The 26,538-nt window shown below is 52.5% G+C and overlaps 1 protein-coding gene across 3 annotated transcripts; it reads right to left on the reverse strand.

Annotated features, from left to right (window-relative positions):
- Window positions 1-1,114: 1,114 nt before the first annotated feature.
- Window positions 1,115-25,655, reverse strand: LOC149523875 (sialidase-2-like). Of its 3 annotated transcripts, none has more exons than XM_089780886.1 (5): window positions 25,253-25,655; window positions 12,590-12,697; window positions 12,318-12,430; window positions 6,191-6,404; window positions 1,115-4,850 (listed from the first exon to the last, which is right to left on the reverse strand). In XM_089780886.1, the coding sequence occupies exons 3-5, from the start codon at window positions 12,338-12,340 to the stop codon at window positions 3,885-3,887; spliced, it is 1,203 nt and encodes a 400-aa protein (XP_089637012.1). In that variant the 5' UTR covers window positions 12,341-12,430; window positions 12,590-12,697; window positions 25,253-25,655; the 3' UTR covers window positions 1,115-3,884. The 3 variants fall into 3 exon arrangements, with proteins under 3 accessions (XP_089637012.1, XP_089637013.1, XP_089637011.1); XM_089780887.1 differs by lacking the exon at window positions 25,253-25,655 and adding an exon at window positions 24,279-24,621 and having other exon boundaries at window positions 6,265-6,404; XM_089780885.1 differs by lacking the exon at window positions 25,253-25,655 and adding an exon at window positions 24,279-24,621.
- Between the last annotated feature and the right edge of the window lie 883 nt (window positions 25,656-26,538).

Genomic DNA, 26,538 nt, shown 5'->3' on the forward strand with positions numbered 1-26,538 from the left:
TACGATAACTTAGCCTTAGCTCAACCTACAGGACATGGCCTGTAGGCCCATTGCGTTACAGCCAAAACATACTCTAATGCAACCTTATACACACATTATAGTAAAACAAAAAAAAAAAATCAAACCTATAGGAAAATTAAAAGCCATAAAATATATGGGCAAGGAAGCAGGCTAGCATTAGTGGCCCTATAAGCTACATCTTGGAGCCATGTGTGTGCACGCTCATGCCTTGCCTCTGTCCTCGTCTGTTACACAGCACATAGCTTGGGCCAAATCTTCCAGCAGAAATCGACTCCTGCCCAGAAGAACTGGGTAAAACTTTCAAATCTTTCCCCAGCCTCCATCTCTGCCCTTAGCTCCCCTTCCCTTCCATTGTTTGCGCTCTTGATTCATTTCTGGTCACGCCCTTAGCCCACTAACAACTGTATAGTCCCTTTCACAACACCCTGCATTTCTGCAAGAACCTCTCACTCCCTCGGGAGTTAGAGTAGACGACCCCTCTAAATCCCTGAGTCTCCTTTGGCCAAGCTGCTTCCTTCACATAACTCCTGATGATCCATCTACTTCAGGGGTGGGCAATGAAATGGTGGCAGTTCACCAGGGTCAGCCCCGGTGGGTTGTTGCCATTATTTTTACCTGCACTTTGCAGGAGCATGAGCAACCAAGTGGCAGATACTAGATACTACACTTAGCTAGACTGGAGGGTCTTGATTTCTAAGGGTATGTCTACACTAGCCCCCTAGTTCGAACTAGGGAGGCTAAGGTAGGCATTCGAAGTTGCAAATCAAGCCCAGGATTTAAATATCCCGCGCTTGATTTGCATCTTCCCAGCCAGGCGCCATTTTTTAAATGTACAAGTCCAGACTAACTGCCCACGTCTACACTCAGCAGGAACCTGGTAGTTTGAAATAAAGCCCTAGTTCGAACTACCTGTTATTCCTCCTGGAATGAGGTTTAACGGGTCATTTGAACTAGGGCTTTATTTCGAACTACTGGGTCCCTGCCGTGTTTAGATGCGGGCAGTTAGTCTGGACTTGTAAATTTCAAAAATTGGCGACCAGCCAGGAAGATGCAAATCAAGCGCTGGGTATTTAAATCCCGGGCTTGATTTGCAACTTCGAATGCCTACATTAGCCTCCTTAGTTCGAACTAGGGGGCTAGTGTAGACATACCCTAGGAGAGCGATCTTGAACTGGATCCAGGAACGCTGTAGGGAAGACACAAGAAGTAATAGTTCTGCTCTGCTGTGCCTCAGCTGGAGTCTTGTGTCCAGTTCTGGAGCCATGTTTAAGGAACAATGTGGCCAGATTGGACAAGGTCCACAGAAAAACAATAAAAATTATTAATGTTCTAGTAAACGTGAGCTCTAAGTGAAGGCTGAAAGAATTGGAGACTGAGGGGGAACTTTATAACAGTCCTCAAGTACCTACAAGATTGTTACAAGGAGAAGTGAGAAAAATTGTTCTCCTTAATCTCCAAAGTTAGAAAAAGAAGCAATGAAATTGCAAGAGCAGTTTGGGTTGGACATTAGGAAAAACTTCCTGTCAGGGTGGCTGAGACCTTGGAATTTCTACTGCGGGTTAGACAAACACCTGTCAGGGAATAACACTTAGTTCTGCCAAGAGTGCAGGGGACTGGATTAGGATGCCCTCTCGGGGTCCCTTCCAGTACTAAGATTCTATGATCCAGACATGGGTAAGAACCCAGGGCAGAGGGCTGAGGATGGCGTAGAACAGCATGAGAAAGAGCAACCTGAACGCAGCATCCTGGCTCCCCGGAAGCAGACAGAGCAGGGAGGGGCAGTTTTCAGAACAAAAAGGGCTGATGGCCCAGGGAAGGATTTCAGCAGAGACAGGGCAAGGGAAGGATCAGGGGCAATGTGGTTTTCAGGGGCAAACATGACATCATTGCAAAGCATGGGGGACACCAATGATGCCCACTTCAGCACTGTCTCTCCCCACAGGGGCCCGTCCCAGGCCACCCAGTAAGTAGTGTGGGGAAGGTGATGGGCATCACATCTGCCACAGAGGGGCTGCCCTGCTGGGTCTGACAGGTGTGACACGAAACTCACATTCACTTTTGCTATTTGGTGCTGAAGGGGGCAGCACGGTGGGAAGGGCGGAGCAGAAAGCTTGCCAAAGAAAACCAACCCTTTGAATAGGGCTTATGGGCCAGGACAAGGGCAGGGGATAAAAGCCGTTTGCTGACAGGTGAGATGGGGCAGTGACGTGTCAGCTAAGGTAGTTCTTCTTCAAGGGCTTGCTCATGTGCATTCAAATTAGGTGCACACACGCCGGGTGCGTGGATTCCAGAGCCTCCTTTCCTCAGCAATATCCATCAGGTCATTAGGGAGCCTCATGCAGTGGCGCCACCTAATGGTGAATAAGTAACCCTGCTGGCCCTCCCCTCCCCTCAGTTCCTTCTTAGAGCCCGTGACAGAAGCTGGAGCAACTTGTCTTTCTTACTTTACGCCCCAGCGTGTAGATAGTTCTCCTTTGAAGTTGTTCTTTCTAGTGTAAATCGTTGGCAACTAGTTAGGTAGGTTTTAGCATTAACGTGCCTGTCCCCTATGAGGGAGAGTGATGCCAGGTCCGCAGGGTTTTAAGTCTTGTGCGACCTGTTCAAAGCCAATGCCCTGCAGGGACCCCCATGACTCTTGTTTGAAGTGTCTGGCTGATGGCCACCTTAGAGATCCTTGCAAAATCTGCAAGGGTTTTAAATCCCGCACAAAGAGGGAGAGAGATTCCCGTCTGAAGCTACTTTTTATGGAGTCCGCACTTTGGCATCGGTACGTGAAGTCTCAGCGGCACCGGTACATGCCACGGCACTGAAAAAGGTTACAGTACTGAGGCTCCGTTCCCAGTCTCTGGTACGGAAGAACAGGAGCCAACCGAGTGGGAGATCTACGGGGAAGCAATGGCTCAGGAGTTGGCACCAGGCTCACACTCTGATAGAAGACTCGCCTCCACACCATCGAGACCTTCCAGGGCTTCTAGGCACTGGTTGGACTTGACATAGACAAGGAGCCCAGGTCAAGAAGGGCACTTACACATGGAGCGACCGTCCACCCCTGAGACCTTTGACACTGTGAGGGAGCTGATAGAGCTCACTGCTTCACTAGTCTTGTCCCCGGCACTGGATCAGAGGTGTCAATGAATCAGACACTCAGGACAGACAAGTCATGTACCTGCAGCACCGGTGGCACCAGGTACCTCGATGACACCAGGGGCTTGGCTGGCCCTGGGAACCTCGTCAACACTGGTAACTTCATCATCACAGTCGGCCTCATTGGTACCAGGTCCCTTATTGGCGCCGGTAGCCTCATTGACACCAGAAAAAAAGCCATCCTCGCACTAGGATGAGTGGTGCACAGGAACGGGAGGAGCAGCCCACTTCCCACGGCACTGTCTTGGATAAGGCCCCCTCCTCCAGTGCACCAGGAAAGCCTGGAGTCCACAGCACAGCACTAGAACAGGCACCTCTTGCAGGCGCCATGTACTGTTCTCTGACCCCTCCTCCATTGGTTTGGTATAGAGAGTCACCTAATTCGAATGCACATGGGCAAGCACTTAAAGAAGAAAAACTGTTACTTCCCTGTAAGTGTTGTTGTTCTAAATGTGTTGCTCATGTCCATTCGACACCCCCTCCCCCACCTCTAGTTCATCCGAGTTTCTCCCGCAAGAAGGAACTGAGGGAGGGGAAGTCCAGCAGGGGTACTTATTCATTATGTCAGTGTCAACTCTGGGGGCTCCCTGCTGGCCCAATGGATACCACTGGGGAAATAAAGCTCCAGAATCCATGCACACGGTGTGCACACACCTAATTCCAATGCCATGAGCAACACATCATGAATAACAACCGTTACATGGGCACCACATGGTCCTCTACTCTGGGGCATGGGACTCAGATGGAAAGACCTCTTTCAGAGTGAACATAAGGAAGATGATCTCATAGTTGCATTTCTTGCCAAACTCAAAGAGGCAGCAGAACAGGGGTGAGCCCTGAGGGCCTGGCCCCATGTACTGCAGATCTGAATAAGCACAGTAGCCCTTGCAGATGACTGTGGATTCTCCCCAGCTTTCTGGATTTAAGGGTTCCCTGTTGAGGTACACGCCTAAATCTTTCCGACAACAGCAGCTTGTAGGATGAGAATAGAGCAACCACGTGTCCTGCTCAGACTGCACACTAGCAGGACATGGGAAGCCAATAACACTCCCATGACAGCCACCAGAATGACAAGGTTCCACCAGTTTACTAATGAGACCATGACTAAAATCCTTCCCTTCAATGTCACTCACAGCCTGGACTCTGCATTGCTCTTTACTTCTAGCGTTGCAGTACAGCACTGGCTTTCCTTGGCTCTTTAATTCAACCATCTGGCATTCCCCAGCATTCTCTGCCAGATAGTTCCCCCTTCTCCAGGTTCTCCCATGGTCATCACTAATAAAGCAGAAGGGGTGGGGGGAGGTGGATTTCTTATCGACAGATATCCAATAGGCATGTGCTGGGATCACTAGACTCTTAACCTCATATAGCTGTAAACCATGACCTGGTCCCACTGCAAAGGTGGCCCAGTTCTCGGGTACTGTGGCACTGTCAGTGAGATCCGTCACAAGGCCCCAGGAGACTCCATTGTCAGCACTGGAGACCTGGCACAGACGGGCCTTGTTTTCCTTTTTCCTGATCTGTTCTTGCTCAGAGACGTTTCCCTCCACAGCTATAAAGACCAGAACGACATTTCCAGTGACTTCATCGTACACGGGACATGGGTTCATGGGGCGGTGTGGTACAGCACGGGCTTTCTGTGTATCCAATTTCACATTCTCGACAACGATCTGCATTGGTTCCCACTGCCATGTGGGAGCACAAAGGGGGACAAAGGAAAAAACACAGCATTACAATCAATCCATATTACCCAGGACAGATACTTGCAGGCCAGAAATGAGAGGCACCAAAGCCGAGTGATAAAAGCAGGGCACCGGAAATCAATGGTTCACATCCCAAGGCTGCCACTAACTTGCTGTGTTACACAGCAAACTAAATCAAGAGACTGATCTTCACACATACGAAACCCCCAGAAATTACACTCAAGTCACAGGGGTGACGATATATGAAATCAGGCACCCGGCTTCAGTCATCCACGTTTCTACTGTTGGTTTTGTGACTCCCCTGAATGAGCAGGAAGTGAGAATCAGAGCTCTGGTCCAGATCCCACAGGTCCTGACTCCCTTGTGCTTGACTGATATTTAATAATTCACAGCACAGCCGGGGAACCATGGAATCGGAGGGATAGAAGAGACTGCAGGGCCAGCTAGTCTGTATAAGCCATTGTTATTGAATAGGTATCTAGTCAGAGTGCTCTGAGACCTCAGTTGTGATAGGCAGAGACAGTGATGTGACCTGAACAGTTTACAGTCTCACACAGGGGTTTCCAACCTATAGGCCATGGACCCCTGGGCATTCACAGTCTACATCAAAGGTATCCAATTGTTAGAAGTTATTACAAATGGATGGAGAATCAAGGACCCCCAGCTGCCTGCCAGCCCAGCCCTCATTGGCGGGTGAATTGTTTAGTTAGCCAGTTCACCTTTACTAGGCCCAGCACTTTGTCAGGCAGAGCGATTTTCAACAATTTAAAAACTAGGAATTTGTTTTGCCAGAATGAGCAGGTTCTATTTCCCCCTCCCACTTTCACCAGCTCCCATGCGGCTCCCCTCCCGCCCACCTCTTTCTGCCTTTGGTCTCTGGATCTGTGCCAGTGACCCTCTGCTGCTGTCTCCCTGCCTGGCTCCCTGCACACAGTGGGGATGCCCTCGCAAGCCTATTGCACATGCACCTCTCTGGTCCTGCACCCGGTTTACTGCCTCCCGAAAAAGCAAACCAAGCAAAGTGGCCATGAGCAGTTGATGAAGGTAAACCCAGTCCCTTCGGCTGAGGCCCTGCACACCTACGGGTGCCATGTCACCTCCCTGTGCCCCGCCACCAGCCAGGGAGTGGAGGAGGCCAAGTGGGTGCATGGCCATCAGCTCCCTGATCCAGAGCACAGAGAGGGAGGAGAGCACGTGGTTCCATCTTCCCTGGTTAGAGCAGGTGTTCTCAGGGTGGAGTGTGGGGGGGCAGGCTGGCAGTTTTGGGATCCCTGGGCTGGGCTACCGGACACCCATGAAGTAGATTCAATAACGTGCATTACCTGAACGGTGCGTTTAGCATCATCATATGCGCCTCTCTGCATGACGATCCGCTTGGCGCTTTCGTCCTTCTTACCTGCCCGCTGCTCGGTGAAAGCCAGGATGGTGCGGGACGTCTTAATGTAGAGCAGGGCCGGGATTCGATACGTCCATGAACCCTCCTGGAACAGTTCATCTTTTTGGAGGACAGGAACCAAAAGCTCCAAGCTGGGGGAACTGCACAAAATGGGTCATGATCTAAGTTCCTGTAAGCTGTGGCCCCACCGCTTCCATTACGCCCGGTGCAGAGGCTCGGGGCTGCCATGATCTCTCTCCCTAAGCCCTGGAGCTACTGGGGATGTGCGAGGGGACGCATCCCTGCCAGCTCCAATCCCAAGCTTAGAGCCCCCACCTCGCATACCCCAGCATGAAGCTGCCATGGCCAGAGGTAAGGTGGCCACTTCTGGCCCTCCCCAGCATGGAGCCACTCAGGTAAGTCTGAGCCCCACCTCTCTGCCCCACCTTGAGCCGCCCAAGCCCTGAGCATTCTCCTGCACCCCAAAGCTCCCAGCCCCTCACCAAAGCCCATGTCCCCAGCCAGGAGCCTTACCACCTCCTGGGCCCCAACACCCAACCCAGAGACCATACCCCTGCCCCACCCCAGAGCCTGACCCAGCATCAGTGATCGCTCCCTCCCTCGCCTCCTGATTATGCATCTATGGGCCCTCCCCGTTCTTCGCACCTCCTCCTCTGCCACCTACAACCTAGCAGGGAGGAGTGGCCGACCTTTCCATTCCCTTCCCCCCGGCATTCATCCCCATCCCAGAGTATGTCTACACTACCCTCCTAGTTCGAACTAGCGGGGTAATGTAGGCATACCGCACTTGCAAATGAAGCCCGGGATTTGAATTTCCCGGCCTTCATTTGCATAAGCGGGGAGCCGCCATTTTTAAATCCCCGCTGGTTCGAACCCCGTGCAGCGCGGCTACACGGGGCTCGAACTAGGTAGTTCGGATTAGGTTCCTATTCTGAACTACTGGTACACCTCGTTCCAGGAGGAGTAACGGTAGTTCGGAATAGGAACCTAGTCTGAACTACCTAGTTCGAGCCCTGTGTAGCCGCGCTACACGGGGTTCGAACCAGCGGGGATTAAAAAATGGCGGCTCCCCACTTATGCAAATGAAGCCCGGGAAATTCAAATCCTGGGCTTCATTTGCAAGTGCGGTATGCCTACATTACCCCGCTAGTTCGAACTAGCGGGGTAGTGTAGACATACCCCCACTGACTCTGGTGGGGAAACTACAGGTGGAAACCCACTGCCCCCTCCACCTGTCCTCCTGACCCCTCCCCCGGGGGTGTCACCTTGACAGCTGCTGCCCAACGGCCTGTCACTGCTCCCTCTCAGGCATCGGTGGTGACAGGCACAGGGTGGGCTCTGCTGTTACCATGCTCCCTAGACCTCCTGTCTCTGGGAGAGCCGCATCGCCCTCCACCCCGGCAGGAGGAAGTACCCAGGGACTATGATGGGCAAAGGCCTCCCCAAAAAAAGCTATATTCCCTTTGCTAGTAGGGGCTGTCCCCTCTGCCCTGACCCTACCATTGGCCCCAGCTCCCTCCTCTTCCTGTTGCTCCCACCACCAGCTCTGGGGGCGCCCCTCTCCCAACACTCAGGGCATATGCCCAGGTGACAGAGTCCCCCCCCTTCCACCCACCCCTACAACTTCACTCCTGGCTTCCACCTCCACTTCCATCCCTGCTAGCTGGAGCCCCTTCCAACTCTCACCAGGAAACCCAGCATCTGCTGCTTGCCTTGCCCCACGTGGAGGCCCGCGTGTGAGGGCAGCAGGGCCCACGGCCATGGTAGCGGCCTCCTATGGGAAGGTAGTTTTCTTCCTAGCATTGGAGACCACTGCTCAGGAGACCATGGAGAGGAGCCTGGTGGTGAAGGGTCTGCAAGCCCCCTTCCAGCCACTGGAGGTCCTGGGCCTATGGGCAGTTCTGACCTCTGTCTCGCCTTTCCTCCATAATGCTGCTTTGGCACTTTCCCCTTCCAGCCTGGGAAGAACACTGTCCTTCATCAGCCCTCTCCCACTGGGCTGTAAGGAGCCCGCCCCCAGCACGTCCTTTCCTTCCGCCTTCCCCAAGAGGAGAGGCAATTCTAGATTTAGTCCTATGGGAAGCACAGGATCTGGTGCGCGAGGTGAATATATCTGGACTGCTGGGAAATCGTAACTGTAATGTAATAATATGTAGCATTCCTGTGGGGGAAGAAACACCTCCGCAGCCCAACTCCGTAGCATTTAATTTCAGAAAGGGGAACTACACAAGACGAGGAGGCTAATTAAACAGAAATTAAAAGGTGCGGTGCCAAAAAGTGAAAACCCTGCAAGCTGCATGGCAACTTTACAAAGACACTATCATAGAGGGTCAGCTTAAATGTAAACTAAAACACAATGTAAGAGAACCGAAAAAGTGCAACCGTAGCTTAACAACCAAGTAACAAAAACAATGAGAGATGAAAAGGCATCGATTAAAAAATGAAAAATTAAACCCTGGTGAGGAATATGGAAAGGAGAATAAACTCTGTCAAATTAAGTGTAAAAATATAATTAGAAAGGCCAAAAAGGAATTTAAGGAACAGCTAGCCAAAACCTCTAAAAGTAATAGCCAAACTCTAGGTCGATAAGTCATTTCAGAGAAACTAAATGACTTCTTCGTATCACGGCTGAAGATGTGAGGGAGATTCCCAAACCTTAACCATTCTTTTTAAGGTGACAACTCCCAGGAACCGTCTTTGGAGGAGATTTTGGAACAAATTGATACATTGAACAAGTCACCAGGACCAGACGGCATTCATCCAAGAATTCTGAAAGAACCCAGATGTGAAACTGAGGAACTACTAAATGTGCTTCCTTTAAATCATCTTCTGCACAAAATGACTGGAGGACACTTAATGGGATGCCAATCTTTAAAAAGGGCACCAGAGTGGATCCTGGCAATTACAGACCAGTAAGTCTAACATCCAGGCCGGGCAACTATAGTAAAGAAACTATAGTAAAGAACAGAATTGTCAAACACACAGATGAACATAATTTGTTGGGGAAAAGTCAACATGGTTTCCGTAAAAGGGAAATCATGTTTCACCAGAGTTCTTTGAGGGGGGCAACAAGCAAGTGAATAGGGAGCAATCCAGGGGTTATAATGTACATAGATTTCCAGAAACTCTTTGAAATGGTCCCTCACCAAAGTCTCTCAACTAAAGTAAGTTGCCATGGGATAAGTGGGAAGGTTCTCTCATGGACTGATAACTGGTTATAACACAGGAAACAAAGGGTAGCAGTAAATGCTCAGTTTTGTGATTGCAACTAGTTGTGTCTCCACAGGAGGGGGGCCTGGGTTATAGCTTTGGGGTGGGGTGGGGTGGGGGGCTCCTTAGGGTGTCCCAGCAGGCAAGATCGTGGCGCCCCAGCTCTTCTGGCCCATCTCCTGGAGCAGCAGCTGCCCCCAGAGGCCACTCTCAGTATCACATCCCTCCTCTCTGTGCCTCTCCCTTCCACATTCCTTCTTTCTCCGCCCCCTCCCGGGCCATGTTCTTGTAAACAGTCCCATTCCCGGTGTGACAGGGGGCAGTCACAGATGACCCCTCAGGGGTGACTCCCAGGGTGCTGACATGGCCACTGCCACTCGCCTTCCTGCTCTCTGGGGCTCCTCACTGCCCAGTCCTGCTGGGCCAGCTCTGCTGGTCTCCTCCAGCCAAGGCCCCAAGCATCGGTCCCTGACCCCACCGAGAAGCAGCACAGACACTGAACCACTCCAGGTCTGAGGAGAGTGCAGTTTAGGGCTCAGCCTCCTGAGAGAGCACTCCCCAGATGGGATCAAACCCCAAAGAATTACGTAGGCCCCCTTTAGCAATGGAAGGGGGGATGTGCACATTGGTTGCCCCCCCCCCAGGGAACAATTGCTTACATTGGGTTTGATAGAAAATAAAAATGGTTTTATTAAGTCGAAGCAGTAGGATTTAAGTGGTAATAAGAGAAAGTAGGCAGAGCAAAATAGGTTACAAATAATCAAAAGAAACCAAACCGCTTGGCTAATTCTCCACTAAAACCTCAGTGCAAACTTAAACTCACCCAAAAACCTCTTCTCCAGCTGCCACTCCAAAGCATGACTCTCTTCCCCACCCTGGGGTCTCAGGCTCCTTCCTGCAGGTGCAGCCCCGCCAAAAGACCTAAAGCTCTCCTCTCCTATTCTTTTTGTTAAAGGACTGAGGCCCCTCCCTACCAATCACTGCTCAGGCTGAAGGACAAAAGAGATAATACAGGCAGTCCCCGAATTACGCGGATCCGACTTATGTCGGATCCGCAGTTACGAACGGGGCTTTTCTCGCCCCGGAGGACACGGGCGGCGGGACCACCCAGACGCGTCGTGGTCCCGCCGCCCGCGTCCTCCGGGGCGAGAAAAGCTGCTCCGTGTCTCCTTAGTCTGCTGGGGGAGGCCCCCAGCAGACCAGGGAGACGCAGAGAAAAGCCTCGGAGGACGCGGGCAGTGGGACAGCCCAGACGCGCCGCGGTCCCGCCGCCCGTGTCCTCCACAGCTTTGCTCCGCGTCTCCCTGGTCTGCTGAGGGGAGCGCAGCAGACCAGGGAGACACGGAGCAAAGCCGCGGAGGACGCGGGCGGCGGGACCACGTCACGTCTGGGCTGTCCTGCCGCCCACGTCCTCCGCGGTGAGAAAAGCCGCTCCGCGTCTCCCTGGTCTGCTGGGGGGAGCCCAGCAGACCAGGGAGACGCGGAGCAAAGCCGCGGAGGATGCGGTGGCGGGACTGCGGCACGTCTGGGCGGTCCCGCCACCCGCGTCTCCCTGGTCTGCTGGGGGGGGGGGAGGGGCGCAGCTAGTGCGCCCCCCCCCCCCCCCCCGCCCCAGCAGACCAGACTTTTCTCGCCGACACCTGGGGTAGAGCAGCTGGGGCGCTGCCGGGTTGGTCGCAGCACCGCTCCTCGGCGCTACCGGACCAACCCAGCAGCACCCCAGCTGCTCTGCCCCAAGCGTCCCCAAGTCAGCCGCTGCTGAAACTGACCAGAGACTGACTACAGGAAGCCCGAGGCAGAGTTGCTCTGCCCTGGCTTCCTGGAATCAGCCGCTGATCCGTTTCAGCAGCAGCTGACTTGGGGACACCTGGGGTAGAGCAGCTGGGGTGCTGCCGGGTTGGTCCCCGCAGCGCTGAGGTGCGGCGCTGCGGTGCGGCGCTGCGGGGACCTACCAGCAGCGCCCCAGCTGCTCTGTCCCAGGCATCCAGATTCAGCCGCAGTTGAAACTGATCAGTGGCTGATTCCAGGAAGCCCGGGGCAGAGCAACTCTGCCTAGGGCTTCCTGTAGTCAGCCACTGGTCAGTTTCAGCAGCGGCTGAATCTGGATGCCAGTTCCGACTTACATACAAATTCAACTTAAGAACAAACCTACAGTCCCTATCTTGTACGTAACCCGGGGACTACCTGTATAACAGTTGAGGATAACACCCTCCCTGTCTCTCTTTCATACGTTGGAAACTCACAAATAATTCCCCACTCCCTGTGTCTTATTTTACACACACAAATGATACATACAAAAAACAGGACTATGCAGCACTTTAAAGACTAACAAGATGGTTTAATAGGTGATGAGCTTTCGTGGGCCAGCTCATCACTTATTAAACCATCTTGTTAGTCTTTAAAGTGCTACATAGTCCTGTTTTTTGTTTCAGCTGCATCAGACTAACACGGCTACATTTCTACCACTATTCTATATGATACATACAACAGAGTAAGATAAAGAGAACTAGTGGATTGTGACATGAAGATTGATGGGTTACACAAAATGATTCGCTCATAACACTTTGCAGATATGTATATTCATGTCCATTAGTCCATTTCATAAACCATAGCAGGGTGAGGGGTCCGTCACACCCAGTACTGCCTGTTTTCTGGGAACAGCCAAACCCTGACTCTGATTTAAGTTACAGCAAGAGGAAGCTGCATAAAAAATGTGCTGGTTCTTGTTCTTTCAATTCAAGGGCTCTTGAACAAACAGGCTCACAGCTGCATAGACAGACCCACATCAAAATACGTAGTGAGGTGTATGTAAGAACATTCGGCTGGACCAACCTCGCTCTTACCAGGAACATATGCAGCATCCCATTTTGGGGGTGTTGCTCCAAATTTCGTGGTGCGGGTGCAGCTGTGGGTGCCTGGAGATGGCTCTGGCTACACAAATGCTGCCTCACTTTCCCTGTGAGAAAGAGCAAACAGAGAAGTTCACACAGTGACATGGATTAGGAGAGAGGGTCCCATTTGAGGAGGATGGAGCATCAGTTCCCCCCTCCATTGGTGGAGCCGACAGAGAGAGCAACCAGCAGGGCCGGATACTAGAAGCAGGGTGAGACGTTACCTCAGGCTGTCGCTGACACAGCACCCCAGGAGTGGAGTCAGGGACTGAGTCTCAGGAACCGCAGGGGAGCTAGAAGAGACCTTCGGCAGAGAAGTGGCTCCCAGCAGACTGCAAACAGAAAGGGGAGGTCACAGGGTGGAACAGCAGGAGGTGGAGTCCAGTGTTGTCTCAGAGGAGGTGACTGGTGATGTAAAGGCTGAGGCATATGGAGCCCAATGGGAGGAGATCCGCCCCTCCATTAGTGTGAGTAGCTATGGCCTGTGATGTGCTAATCTCTAGGGGTATGTCTACACTACAGCGCTAATTCAAACTAACTTAGTTCGAATTAGTTAATTCGAACTAAGGTAATTCGAACTAACGCATCTAGAACTAAAAACTAGTTCGAATTAGGGTTTTGCTAATTCGAACTAGCATGTCCACATTAAGTGGACCCTGAACCGGGGTTAAGGAGGGCCGGAAGCAGTGCCGGCAGGGCATCAGAGGAGGACTTAGAGCGTGGAGCTGCTGTCTCAGGCTAGCCGAGGGCTGTGCTTAAAGGGACCCGACCCCCACCCCGGACAGACAGTTCTCAGGGGTGCCCCGCTTGCAAAGCAGTCCTGGCTTGGAGTGCCCTGAGTGCCCACACTGGGCACATCACAGCACTCGGCCATCAGACCAGCTGCACTTGCCCCAGGCTGCCATCTAGGGAGAGGGGGCAATTGGGGGGCTGCAGGAGAGCTTCCATCCCCAGAAGCCCGCAGAGCCAGCCCAGTCCTCCCCATCGGGGGCTCGTACCCCAGTCCTCCCCATCGGGGGCTCGTACCCCAGTCCTCCCCATCGGGGGCTCGTACCTCACCTCCTTCCACTTACCCTTCCCTAGCCCCCCTTCCTGATGTACAAAATAAAGAAAACGTGTGGTCAAAAATAGAATCTCTCTTTATTGAACAAACTCAGGGAGACTGGGAAAAGGAGGTGGGAGAGGGGAAGAGAGAGGGTGGGAGAGGGGAGGGCAACTAACATGATCAGAGTTTGGAAGAGGTCCCATATGAAGAGAGGCTAAAGAGACTGGGACTTTTCAGTTTAGAAAAGAGGAGACTGAAGGGGGATAGGATAGACGTCTATAAAAGCATGAGTGGGGTGGAGAGGGTGCATCCAGAAAAGTTTTTCATTAGTTCCCATAATAGAAGGACTAGAGGACACCAAAGGAAAGGAATGGGTAGCAGGCTTCAAACTAGTAACAGAAAGTTGTTCTTCACAAAGCAAAGAGTCAACCTGTGGAACTCCTTGCTGCAGGAGGCTGTGAAGGCTAGAACTAGAACAGAGTTTAAAGAGAAGTGAGATCAAGTCATGGAGGTTGGGTCCATGGAGTGGTATTAGCCAGGGGGTAGAAATGGTGTCTCTGGCCTCTGCTTGTGGAAGGCTGGAGATGGATGGCACGAGACAAATGGCTTGGTCACTGTCTTTGGTCCATCCCCTTCAGGGTCCCTAGTGTTGGCTGCTGTCGGCAGACAGGCTACTGGGCTAGATGGACCTTTGGTCTGACCCAGGACGGCCATTGTAAGCTCAGGGCTCAGGGTCGGGGATCTCAGTGGACCCCCTTGATTTTCATGCACTCCTGCTCCTGGGTGGCCAGGCTGGCAGCTCTCCTGCCCTAGCCGGCCACTTTCCTGTGCCTAGTGCGGAGATCGTGGACGAGGTCCACGATGTCCGCACTAGCCCAGGCGGGTGCCCGCCTCTTGCAGTCCTGGGCAAGCTCCCGGGAGCCGCCAGCCTGGTCCCGGGAAGAGGCGGAGGGCTGGGGGGCATCGGGTGGCTGGCTCGAGCCGTGCCAGGTGCAGGATCTGCTGGCTGGGTGCTGGCAGGCTTGCACCTGGCACAGGCATTGTAGCCAGCCCGTGCCCCTTTAAGCGGTCCGGGGCCGGGAGGGGGGCAATAGAGTTTCCCTGGTGTTGGCCAGAGTGGCCACCAGGGAAAGCTGGGGAGGGCTAGCCTCCCACTAGTTCGAATTAAGGGGCTACACAGCCCTTAATTCGAACTAGTAAGTTCGAACTAGGCTTAGTCCTCGTAGAATGAGGTTTACCTTCTTTCATGGGAACTGTCGGGGGGCCCCCCCCTTGCCGGGGGTTGCCACCCTCCTCCGGGGCATCACTCACACGGCTGGGGCCTCGGCCCGAAGCATGGTGCCCCTTTTTAGGGGGAAATACGACCTCCTGGCCTAACCCCCAAAGTTCACTGCCCCCGCAATAGGGGAAATATGGCCTAATGGCAAAATGCTAATTCGAACTAGTTTTTAAGTCTAGATGCACTAGTTTGAATTAGCTTAGTTCGAATTAAGTAATTCGAATTAAGTTAGTTCGAATTAGTGCTGTAGTGTAGACGTACCCTAGGCTACCACAGAGACAACAGCTGAGGGATGCCATTCCCACTCCTTCCCACTACGCTGGCACAACATAGGCCAAGAGACCAGCCCCTTCTGGTGGGTTATTGGCATTTGGTCCATAACCAGCATTACCTGGGTCCCTTAAATTGTGTGGCCCCTCTTTAGCCCCTTGGTACATACCTGGTGTACTAGTGAAACATCCAGTTCCATCTTCATTTAACCAAAGACTGTCCTGCACCAGTGCGGAGAAGCACTAAGGGAGCACATAGAGGTTTTATGAAATGTTACCGTTCTTGCCCGTACCTAGGATTGCATTCCAGGGAAAGTTCTGACAGCTCTGGTTGTTGGGGCACATACATCCAAATATCCATCTATAACCATGTAGCCATGCACAATGTTTAAAGGCCAGGGCAGTTGGCCGTGAGAACTTCCATTGCATGTTGGCAGCTGATGCTAGGACTTAGGGTTTCAAGTGGTTAAGGGCAGTCAGAACAGAAACAACTTTCTTATGTCCCGGGACAAGAAGCAGCAGCAAATAAGGTAACAACACCGGGTTTGATTGTTGTAAACATGTGTAAGAACTGGAGGAAATGGCATGCTTGGATCAGGCAGCCCACCCAGAACTGTCTTTTGGGCTGTGATTGAAGGCCCAGACAACAGAGACAAAAGACTAAACATGTTACAAAGTGGATCATAAATGGAGGCTTCACATATTTGCTGTTTGGAGTCTTTCTACAATCCAGAGCCCTGGGTGGTACTTGCAGACTCTTTGTTCCTTTTGCTGGGACTGACCCTGGACTGACCCTCAGGACCTCTGACTGCAGACTCTGGTGTAGTTTGATCTGGGGTATGAATGGGGGGTAAATGATGCTCATTCTGTGAGCAATAAAGAGTAGTTAGTGGTATATGTCCCAGCTTTCTGTCCTGTATCTGCTTGATCCCTCATTCTGTAGGGATGCCACTGCTGCGGGTCTAACACTAGTGGGGAATTACGTGGGGGAGGTATCAAGCAGTGCCAGAGTTTGAGACAGGATCTTACAGTGTAGGGAAACTTCTAATTGGAATTCAATATGGGTGACTCCTTATTTGCGGAATTAGCGAAGGAAAAGAAAAATGTGCGGGGGGGGGGGGCAGAAATACCGTGTGGAGAACCAGTTACAGTAAATGCCTGTGAGTGAGAGCGTGCAGAGAGAGACCGTGCGGTGTTCTTGTTACCATGTTTGGGACACTGTTGAAGAAGAAAAGTAAAGGGGTGGAGAAGGCTTCCCCATGGTCCTCTTTTCTCTGTTAGTGACAGAGATTATTGCATTGAGGAGGTGCCCTTGGACAGAGGGTGCAGTGGAACCCAGTGGAACCACTGACACCGTAGAAACCCCATTTGAGAAATATGTGCAGCCATAGGGTGGCTGTTGTGACAGGCTGTAAAAACGGTAATTGCACGTAAAGGGGAAATCTGTGCAGAGCTACAGACTTTACAAGAGAATTCTAAACCTTGCCAGGAAAATGTGGAGGGGGACGCGAGGCAGGCAAAGATAAAACAAGCTGAGTAGGAACAAACGTGGAACAAACTAGGGAACTGGAAGAGAGAACAGTGGTCAAAGAAATTAGATAATCCACTGGTAGGAACAAGAGAGCTAATTTGAGAATTATCTGGAAAAGAAAAAAGAGACCGCAAGTGCTTCTCTTCTCTTTTTTTGGTTCCAGAAAACCACAGCAACACTCAGGAAACAGGCGGGGGCAACTGGTGAGGGAGGCCACAGGGAGATCAATGGCCACATTATTCTACCCTCCCCCTCTCCCCAAATCCCAGGCTCCTTTCTGTGCTGTCCCTAGCCTGGGGGAGGACCAGGCCATTGCCCCTTCCATCCCAGACTTCACCTCTTCCTGCCCCTGCCCCAACCCTGCTCCATCCCCTCCCTGTCTCTTCCCCTGAGCTCCCTTCCCTGGAGATGGCTTGGGAGACAAGCAGGGTCCTGAAACCAGCAACACTGACTGGTTGTGGTGGGGCAAAGAAAGCAACAGGGCCCAAGCTCGCTCTGCTCTCCCAGCTCCCAGGCTCACCACGCCACTTCCTGCCAGTGAGTGTGGGGCTGGGCCCCTCCCCTGAGTGATGTGGAAAGGAGCTGGGGAAGCTGTCACATTACCGAATTGGAGGGAAGCAGCCAGATCGCTGCTGCACCCCTAGGTGGGGGTGTTGGCCCCAGAAATTGGTATAAAAGGGAGCCATGTGGGGTATTGAATGGGAGCTTATTGTTTGCTGATCTTATGTACGCTATTTATGTGAGTGTATAATGTCTGTGTGTGTAGGTAGGAATCTGTAATCTGTGTGGAAGCTGAATATTTCTCTGAATGTGGTTAAGCATTGCTATGGACATGCTGATTAGCCAGGCCCTGTGGGACAATGGCACTTGATGAGCCAAGGACACACCTAAAGAATGGGGGCTGTCACCTGAGAGCAGCCAGCAGGAAACACAGAGATTGGCCTCTGACCAGGTGAACTGCTGCATACAAGAAGAGGCCAGGAAGGAGGTATAAAGAGGCCATGTGGTCGATGCCATCTTGTTCTCAGCTCAGCACTTCATCCCAGAGGCAGCATTGCAGGGATCGAAGAGCCCGGAAGACCTGTGAACCCATCCTGATCGTAGAATGTGCAATAAGAACTTTTAAACCAGCAGCTGTAACATCTCTGCTAGAGCCTGCATCGAGAACTGGGAGATTTGGTGCATGTAACGTACTGTACTTTAATAACCTTACTCTCATGCTTTTCTTTCTTATGTTAATAAACCTTTAGTTGTTAGATGCTAAAGGATTGGCCCAGCGTGATTTGTGGGTAAGGTCCAAAGGATAAATTGGCCAGAGATCTGTGGCTGGTTTCTTGGAACCGGACAGAACTTGTTCGGGGTAGGTGGGATTGGGCGCTAGGACCCCCCACCTGTGTATGAGGCCCAGGGCCATCTGGGGCATGGATATTGCTGGGGTGTCGGAGGGGTTTTGCTCGTGAGGCTTCAGGCAGGCAGCTGAAGCGCTCTGTGGGACTGGTTTGTGGCCTGTTTGGAGAGGTCACCAGTCTGGGGGCTGTAAGGAGCCCCGGATTTGAGCAATTTGCCCTGAGCGGATGCCCTCAGCTGTGCCCAGACACGGCCCGGTCCGTCACAGAAGCAGAGCCACGATGCTCTGTCTCCCCCAGCCACCGATGGCGAGTCTCTAGAGAAGCTTTAAAAGCTGAGGGAAGAAATAAGAAACTGTCAGGGAGAGTCCAAGCCAGAAAGGTCTGTAGCAGTCATAGAACGGAGATAACCATTAAGGATGCAACAGGGCAGAAACAGTCAGACCACACATAAATAATCTCTGTGTATTCATCAGAATTACTAGGGCATTAACAGGAGTGCTGTGAGCAAGATACAAGGAGGAAAGGAGAATTGAAATAAGAATCAATCCTATAGCTTAATCAGTGCAGCTACCGCTGGAGAGATACACAAGCAATAGATGGAACAAAATATGCTTTGGACAGGCAGCCAGAAGGACACTGGCCTGTTCAGTGATTTATTCTGCTATCAGGGAAAGGGATAGGTCAAAGGCCCATGAAGGTGTTATCTAGTGTGGATTACCTTGGGAATTTGCTCACTGGTTACCTGTTACGGAGAATAACATTGGGGTTATTACCTGGGGCAATACAATCTGGGACTAATCCTGTAGCAGAGGTCACCAGACATATCAGGATGCACTGCAGAAGATCCCACTGAATGATGAGGTGCGCGGGAGCTTTCGAAAAGGGTTGGTGTTGTTTCTGAAAGAACCGTGTCTAGACTTTGGTTTCACTTTTGAAATATCCTTTTTCGAAAGAACACTCTGATGCAATTATGCAAATGAAGCATGGGATATTTAAATCCCTGCTTCATTTGCACTTTTGATCTGCCTAATTTACATCCCTCTTTCGAAAGAGACATGTAGTCTAAACATAGCTTTAGTCTCGAAGGTGCCTCAGGCCTCCTCGTTTTAACGTATTCAAATGAGAGTGCTGAAAGCTCAAGATTCCGTGAGAGGAAAAGGCCGTGGTAATGGACAAAACTGTAAGTCATAGAATTATATAATGATAGAATACGAGAACTACCTCCCACCCCAAGGAGGTAGACGGTGGACTGATCAAAATGAGCCCCACAAGGGAGGAAACGTGACTCGAAATATTGGTTGGAGGGGTCTGAAATTGAGGGGAGTGACTCTGGGGAAGTGGAAAGGGAGACCCACTGCTGGACTGACTCAAGAAGTGCAAAGGCTGGAAGAAGAAATGTTTACAGAAGGGAGATGCAGTGGCTGAAGCTGAGGGGTCAGTGAAACCTGCTGTCTAGGGACGCCCCAATGACAAGTTGCTCCCACTGGAAATGGGTCCCCAGGAGTGGGAGATGATAATCACAGTAAGTTGGGACTTGAATGGGAGACCTGGGATAATTGTCATTGTGACAAACAATGGACCCAGTGATAGAGGGGATGGTGTAAATAAAGTCGCTATTTGACGTGCTGTGTGTCTGAGATCAGCCTAGAAGCTTCCTTTCCTGGGAGTGAGTGAGAGGAAAGCCGGATCATTGAGTAGAAACAGCCAGAGCCGGAGAGAGACTGGGGGATTAGTGGTGGTGCCATGCCTCCCCTCCCTCTAGCTTGTAGTTTTTCACACATGCACATGATCTTGCAGCTTATGCAGGGGCGGGTCAGAGTCTCTACCTGCCTGAGAAACGTGCTGGGATGCTGGTCAGGAGTCACTCAGGTAAGTCTCCCAGCCAGAGCCTGCCTCTGCCACCCTAGCCCTTCCTTTTCCTAACCCTTTGTCCCCTACTCCTGCCTCTCTACTCCACATACCCAAACCCTTTGTCCCCCTCCTACATCCATATCTGCAAGAGCTCTCAGTGGTCAGAAACCCACAGCCCCTTATGTGTCCACTCGGCCACTTCTCTGAATTAAAGTTTCCTAAATCATAAGAACATAAGAACGGCCGTACTGGGTCAGACCAAGGGTCCATCTAGCCCAGTATCCTGTCTACCGACAGTGGCCAGCAACAGGTGCCCCAGAGATGGTGGACCGAAGACAACGATCAAGCGATTTGTCTCCTGCCATCCCTCTCCAGCCTCTGACAAACAGAGGCCAAGGACACCATTTTATCCCCTGGCTAATAGCCTTTTATGGACCTAACCTCCATGAAATTATCTAGCTTCTCTTTAAACTCTATTATAGTCCTAGCCTTCACAGCCTCCTCTGGCAAGGAGTTCCACAGGTTGACTACACGCTGTGTGAAGAAGAACTTTCTTTTATTAGTTTTAAACCTGCTACCCATTAATTTCATTTGGTGTCCTCTAGTTCTTCTATTTAGGGAACTAATAAATAACTTTTCTTTATCGGCCTTCTCCATACCACTCATGATTTTATATACCTCTACCATATCCCCCCTCAGTCTCCTCTTTTCTAAATTGACAAGTCCCAGTCGCTTTAACCTCTCCTCATATGGGACCCGTTCCAAACCCCTAATCATTTTAGTTGCCCAATGAGTAGATGGCCAGTGTAGTGCCCCAGGTCACAACTGCCTCCTTCCCAAACCCCACTCTCCCTCCTGCACCCCAATCCCTTCCCCCAACCTCCCTTCTGCACCCAGCCTCCATCCCAGACCCTGCATCTCCTCTATTAATGTCATGGAAAAGTGCGGCCCTCAACCACTTTCCAAATTCTTGGAGTGGCCCCCCCCCCGTCATGTTACTGGAATTTGAGGGAAGCAGCCGAATCGTGGCTGCACCCATAGGTGGGGGTGCTGGCTCCAACAATGATATAGAAGGGGGCCATGTGGGGTATTGAATGGGAGCTTGTTGTTTGCTGATCCTGTGTACGCTATTTATGTGAGTGTATAATGTCTGTGTGAGTAGATAGGAATCTGTAATCTGTGTGGAAGCTGAATATTTCTCTGAATGTGGTTAAGCATTGCTATGGACAGGCTGAGTAGCGAAGCCCTGTGGAACAATGGCACTTGATGGCCCAAGGACACACCTAAAGCAGGAGGGCGGAGACCCAAGAGCTGCCAGCAGAGAGAGGCTGAGGACCAGGTGACCGGCTGAGACCAGAAGAGGCCAGGAAAGGGAAATTAAGAGGCCATGCGGTCGATGCCATTTTGTTCTCAGCTCAGCACTTCATCCCAGAGGCAGCAGTGCAGGGATTGAAGAGCCCGGAAGACCTGTGAACCCATCCTGACCCTTGGATGTGCAACAAGAACTTTTAAACCAGCAGCTGTAACATCTCTGCTAGAGCCTGCATCGAGGACTGGGAGATTCGGTGCATGTAACGTAATATTCTTTAACAACCTTACTCTCATGCGTTTCTTTATTGTAATAATAAACCTTTAGATATAGATTCTAAAGGATTGGCCCAGCGTGATTTGTGGGTAAGGTCCAGAGGGTAAATTGACCAGGGATCTGTGGCTGGTTTCTTGGAACCGGACAGGACTTGTTCGGGGTAGGTGGGATTGGGTGCTAGGACCCCCCAACCTGTGTATGAGGCCCGGGGCCATCTGGGGCACGGATATTGCTGGGGTGTCGGAGGGGTTTTGCTTGGGAGGCTTCAGGCAGGTTGCTGAAGCGCTCTGTGGGACTGGTTTGTGGCCTGTTTGGAGAGGTCACCAGTCTGGGGGCTGCAAGGAGCCCCGGATTTGAGAAATTCACCCTGAGCTGACGCCCTCAGTCGTGCCCAGACACGGCCCGGTCTGTCACACCCCCCATCAAAAATTATTTCCCATCCCTGGCCTAGGGTGTGACAGAACATAGAACATGTTGTTTAAAACTGCATCAGGAGTGCAGCAGAGGGGACTAGACCACAGAATTCGGGACCCTTGCTGCGCCAACAAATTATGGGTTCATGGCATAAAATACAGGTTGATTATACTGATAAATTGCCTAAGACCCAGAGGGGGAATCAGTATTAATTAGTGACAGAAGATATTTGCTCTGGGCCCAAAGAGGCAATTCCCACCAGAAATCATACTGCAGAGGCCTTAGAAGTTGTGGGAAGTTGAGTAGATATGGGACTCCACAAGTAATTGATTCAGCCAATGGGCCACAGTTTGCAGGAGAAGCAGACTCACCAATGGTGGTGGGCAGTAATGGGGCAATTGGTTTGGGGCCTGCTGATACAAAAGGCCCTGAAGCTCCCAGCTGCTGCTACTGGGGCAGCGGTGGCAGTCGGAGCTCTGGGTCCCTTAAATCCGGTGTGCTCTGGAAAGCACTAAGGGCTTCCTGGGGAAGACTGAGGGTGATCAGGTTCATGAGCCTTCCTAGCAAAAAAAGATGGAAAATGCTGCATTACTCAATGGGGGAAAGCTCTCACTGCAATGGTGACGTGGGGTGAATGACGGCCGGGCTCACTCACAATGCCAGATCGTTAGAATGGGAGACTGAAGAAGGCAAGCAGCAGGATACGCCTGTCTGGTGTCTTTAAACCTGCACCAGGAAGCCAGGCAGCAGGGTGAGTGGAGAAAGTGAAACACAGAGAAAGAGACAGATGGAGACACATGAAAAACAGCTTAATTCACATAAAATGACATGAAGGGCTATTTACAATGTTTTACAATATATGCACTAAATGATGAACAAAACTAGGCAAAACCCGTCTTTTACGAACATTAAACATGGATCGTTAAAGCATCGTCATCGCTGAATTCACTCAAGTGATTGTTAACACACCAAGACGACCGAAGAGCACCCAGGGTACAAGTCAATTTATAAGAGGTGCAACCAGTTTGCTGCCAGGCCTCCGTGCCTAGGACAGCCCTCGCACCTCACACCGCTCTGCCCTGGCCGTTCTCTTCTGGTGACGTATCAAAATGGCTGGTTGATGCCCGACCCAGTGAAGCATTGGCCAGGCAGGAAGCTGGGATTGTCTCTGCTTCCAGAACTAGCAGGGCCGGAGAGAAAACCAGACGCACTCTCCTGAAAACCACTAAAAAGCTGCTGCCACAAACAGGGCCGGCTCTAGGTTTTTTGCTGCCCCAAGCAAAAAAAATTTTGGTGGCCCCGGGCCCCGGGCACCGGGGCTCGGCGCTGGTCAGGCGCAGGCATCTGGGCTCTGCCCAGAACTGACCAGACCAAGGCAGAGGCACCCCCTCCTCAAAACCCACTGGCTGTCCCCCCAGCAGAGGCTTGGCCCTATCCAGCCCCTCCCTATGGACAAGCACCCCTCACTGCCGACCCACAGCCAGCCCTGCCCTGACCCTCCCCCCAGCTGCCGGTACCCCTCACTCCCTGACCCACAGGGCAGGCTAGGGCAATGGCACAGACACGGAGCCTGCCCAGGTCCGCAAGAGGTGGGCGCCCGCCTGGTCTAGTGCGGACATCGTGGACCTCATCCATGACCTCCGCACTAGGCACAGGAAAGTGGCCGGCTAGGGCAGGAGAGCTGCCAGCCTGGCCACCCAGGAGCAGGTGTGCATGAAAATCAAGGTGGTTCAGTGAGACCCCCGACCCTGAACCCTGAGCTTAGAATGGCCGTCCTGGGTCAGACCAAAGGTCCATCTAGCCCAGTAGCCTGTCTGCCGACAGCGGCCAACTCTAGATACCCCGGAGGGGATGGACCGAAGACAATGACCAAGCCATTTGTCTCATGCCATCCATCTCCAGCCTTCCACAAACAGAGGCCAGGGACACCATATCTACCCCCTGGCTAATAGCACTCCATGGACCCAACCTCCATGACTTGATCTCACTTCTCTTTAAACTCTGTTCTAGTTCTAGCCTTCACAGCCTCCTGCAGCAAGGAGTTCCACAGGTTGACTATTTGCTTTGTGAAGAAGAATTTTCTATTATTAGTTTGAAGCCTGCTACCCATTCATTTCATTTCGTGTCCTCTAGTCCTTCTTTCATGGGAACTGTCGGGGGCCCCCCCCCCCTTGCCGGGGGTTGCCATCCTCCTCCGGGGCATCACTCACATGGCTGGGGCCTCGGCCCGAAGCGTGGTGCCCCTTTTTAGGGGGAAATACGACCTCCTGGCCTAACCCCCAAAGTTCACTGCCCCCGCAATAGGGGAAATATGGCCTCCCGGCCTAGTCCAAAGTTTGCAGGCGCAGAGGCCTAGTCCAAAGTTCTTTATCCCAGCCCCCACTCGCTGGGGGTCAGGGAAGGAGGGATAGGGGGGCCCGGGCCCTCCCTCTCCATCGGGCCCCGACCCAGGGCCCTAGTAGTGGCAGGTGGCTCCCACCACTGGCTCGGCGGGGGTCCTCCCCGCAACGCCCCGAGCCCTCAGGGGCTTTTACAGCTCCCTGCCCTGGGTCACTTCCTACCCCCTGCCCCCAGCCCGGCGCGGTCCCACCTGTCGGCGTTGGTCGGGTGGCTGTACTGGTCCTTCCCTGGTCAGCGTTGGAGTTGGCAGGGTCCGGTCTGGCACTCGGGTCACGGGGGTTCGGTCGGCGGCTGCGGCATTGGGGCCGAGCCCGGCTCAGGCTCTGCAGTGGCACGATCAGCCCTCCTGGCGACTCCCTCCCTGGCCGTTGGACGCTAGCTCCAGCTCGGGCTGCAGTCTGCCCCTTCTGAGCAGGCCAGCAGCCTTTTATACCTGCACTCCCCTTGGAGCATGCCCAGTAGGGCTGTGTGGGTGGGGGTCTCTCCGCCCCCAGCACCAGGTGGTTTCCCTGGGCTTGAGTGCGGGGCAGGGCCGCCCCATCACACCCCCCCCCTTAAGTGGGTACCTGCCCCCTCACTTTTCCCCGTCTCCTCTTCCCCCACCCGGGAAAGGAAATCGGCATTCGTGTGCGCCTTCCCTGGACGATGGGTTATGCTGAAACTGTATGGCTGTAAAGACAGATACCACCGCATTAAACAGGGGTTAGTCTCTTTCATGCTATTTAACCATTTCAGGGGGGCATGATCTGTTACCACCTGAAACGTGTTGCCCAATAAATAGTATCTTAGGGCGTCAATAGCCCACTTTATTGCTGGTGCCTCCTTTTCTATGGTAGCATAGTTCTGTTCTCGTGGGAAAAGCTTACGGCTCAGATATACTATCGGGTGCTCCCCTCCCTCTGCCTGTTGGGACAGCACTGCCCCCACGCCCCTTTCTGATGCATCCGTTTGCAGTAGGAAGGGCTTTGAGAAAAACGGGTGGAACAAGATAGGGGCTTTAGTAAGCTTGTCCTTCAGTGCCCTGAAAGCCACCTCGCAGTCTGCTGACCATCGTACCTTGTTCGGCTGGGTACTTTTCGTGAGGTCGGATAGAGGGGCTGCGATGTCCGCAAAACCTGGGATAAACCGGCGATAGTACCCCGTGAGCCCCAAGAACTGGCGTACCTGCTTTTTGGTTGCAGGTGTCTTGCACTCCTGCACTGCTTTCACTTTGTCCACCACTGGTCGTACCGTCCCTTGTCCGACCGTGTACCCCAAGTAGGTTACTTCCCGGCGTCCCAGCTGGCATTTTCGCGGGTTGGCTGTGAGGCCGGCCTCCTTCAGGGATTTCAATACGGCTTCTAAATGCTGTAGATGGGTCGCCCACATTGGACTATAGATCACCACGTCATCTATGTATGCGGCGGCGTAGGCGTGATAGGGCTGTAACAATCGGTCCATTAATCGCTGGAATGTGGCCGCCGCCCCATGGAGTCCAAATGGCATGGTCACGAATTGAAACAGGCCCCAGGGTGTAGGGAAGGCCGTTTTCTCCTTAGAAGCTGGTGTCAGGGGGATCTGCCAATACCCTTTCATCATATCCAGGATGGAGAAGTATTCCGCTTGGCCGAGCCGTTCTAAGAGCTCCTCGGTCTGGGGCATCGGGTAGGCATCAAACCGCGAGATGGTGTTAACTTTTCTAAAATCGATGCAAAATCGCGTCGTGCCGCCTGGTTTCGGGACTAGAACTATGGGACTCCTCCACTCACTACGGGATTCCTCCATGACTCCCATCTCTAGCATTGTCTGGAGTTCCCGCTGGACTGTTTCCCACATCTTCCTAGGTAGGGGCCTGTGTTGGTCTCGCACTTTATGGCCTGGCCGGCTACCGATGTGGTGATGTGTGGTGCGGATGCAGCCGGATTGAGTGGAGAAAAACTGTGCCAACCCCTGGGCCACCCATTGTAATTCTCCCTGCTGTACCAGATTTAACTCTGGGCCCATCGTTACCTGAGCGTCCCCCTAGAGGTCTTCTACGGCTGGCCCGAGCTCTGGATCTGGGGGATATGGAGTGACCAGTAGTCCTTTGGCCGTCTTCCACTCCTTCAGGAGGTTGATGTGGTATACTCGTACCTCTCTCCTCCTCCCCAGCAGCCTCACTTCGTAGTCTACCGTTCCTATTCGCCGGACCACCTCGAAGGGGCCTTGCCATCGGGCCAGTAGCTTGGACTCCCGGGATGGCAGTAGGACGAGGACGTGGTCCCCTGGTTCAAAAGAGCGGAGTTTGGCCCCTCGGTTGTAATACCGGGCTTGGACTTCCTGCGCCTGTAGGAGGTTAGCCTTGGCAAATTCCCCTACCTTCTGCAGGCGTTCCCGCAGCTGTAAGATATAGGGTACTACTGTCCCTTGGACGCGCGATTCTTGTTCTTCCCAACTTTCTCGTAAAAGGTCGAGTATTCCCTCGGCTGTCG

Source organism: Pelodiscus sinensis, chromosome 10 (assembly GCF_052426305.1).
Source record: "Pelodiscus sinensis isolate ZL-2025 chromosome 10, ASM5242630v1, whole genome shotgun sequence".
NCBI lineage: Eukaryota > Metazoa > Chordata > Testudines > Trionychidae > Pelodiscus > Pelodiscus sinensis.

Bases quoted from the DNA above. Each gene is read 5' to 3' on its own strand.
- LOC149523875 (XM_089780886.1), bottom strand. From the start codon at position 12,340: ATGGGATGCTGCATATGTTCCTG. The intron at 6,405-12,317 runs GTAAGAGCGAGG...CATTTTGTGCAG, and splicing joins GGATGCTGCATATGTTCCTG to TTCCCCCAGCTTGGAGCTTT. The intron at 4,851-6,190 runs GTAATGCACGTT...CCCACATGGCAG, and splicing joins ATGCTAAACGCACCGTTCAG to TGGGAACCAATGCAGATCGT.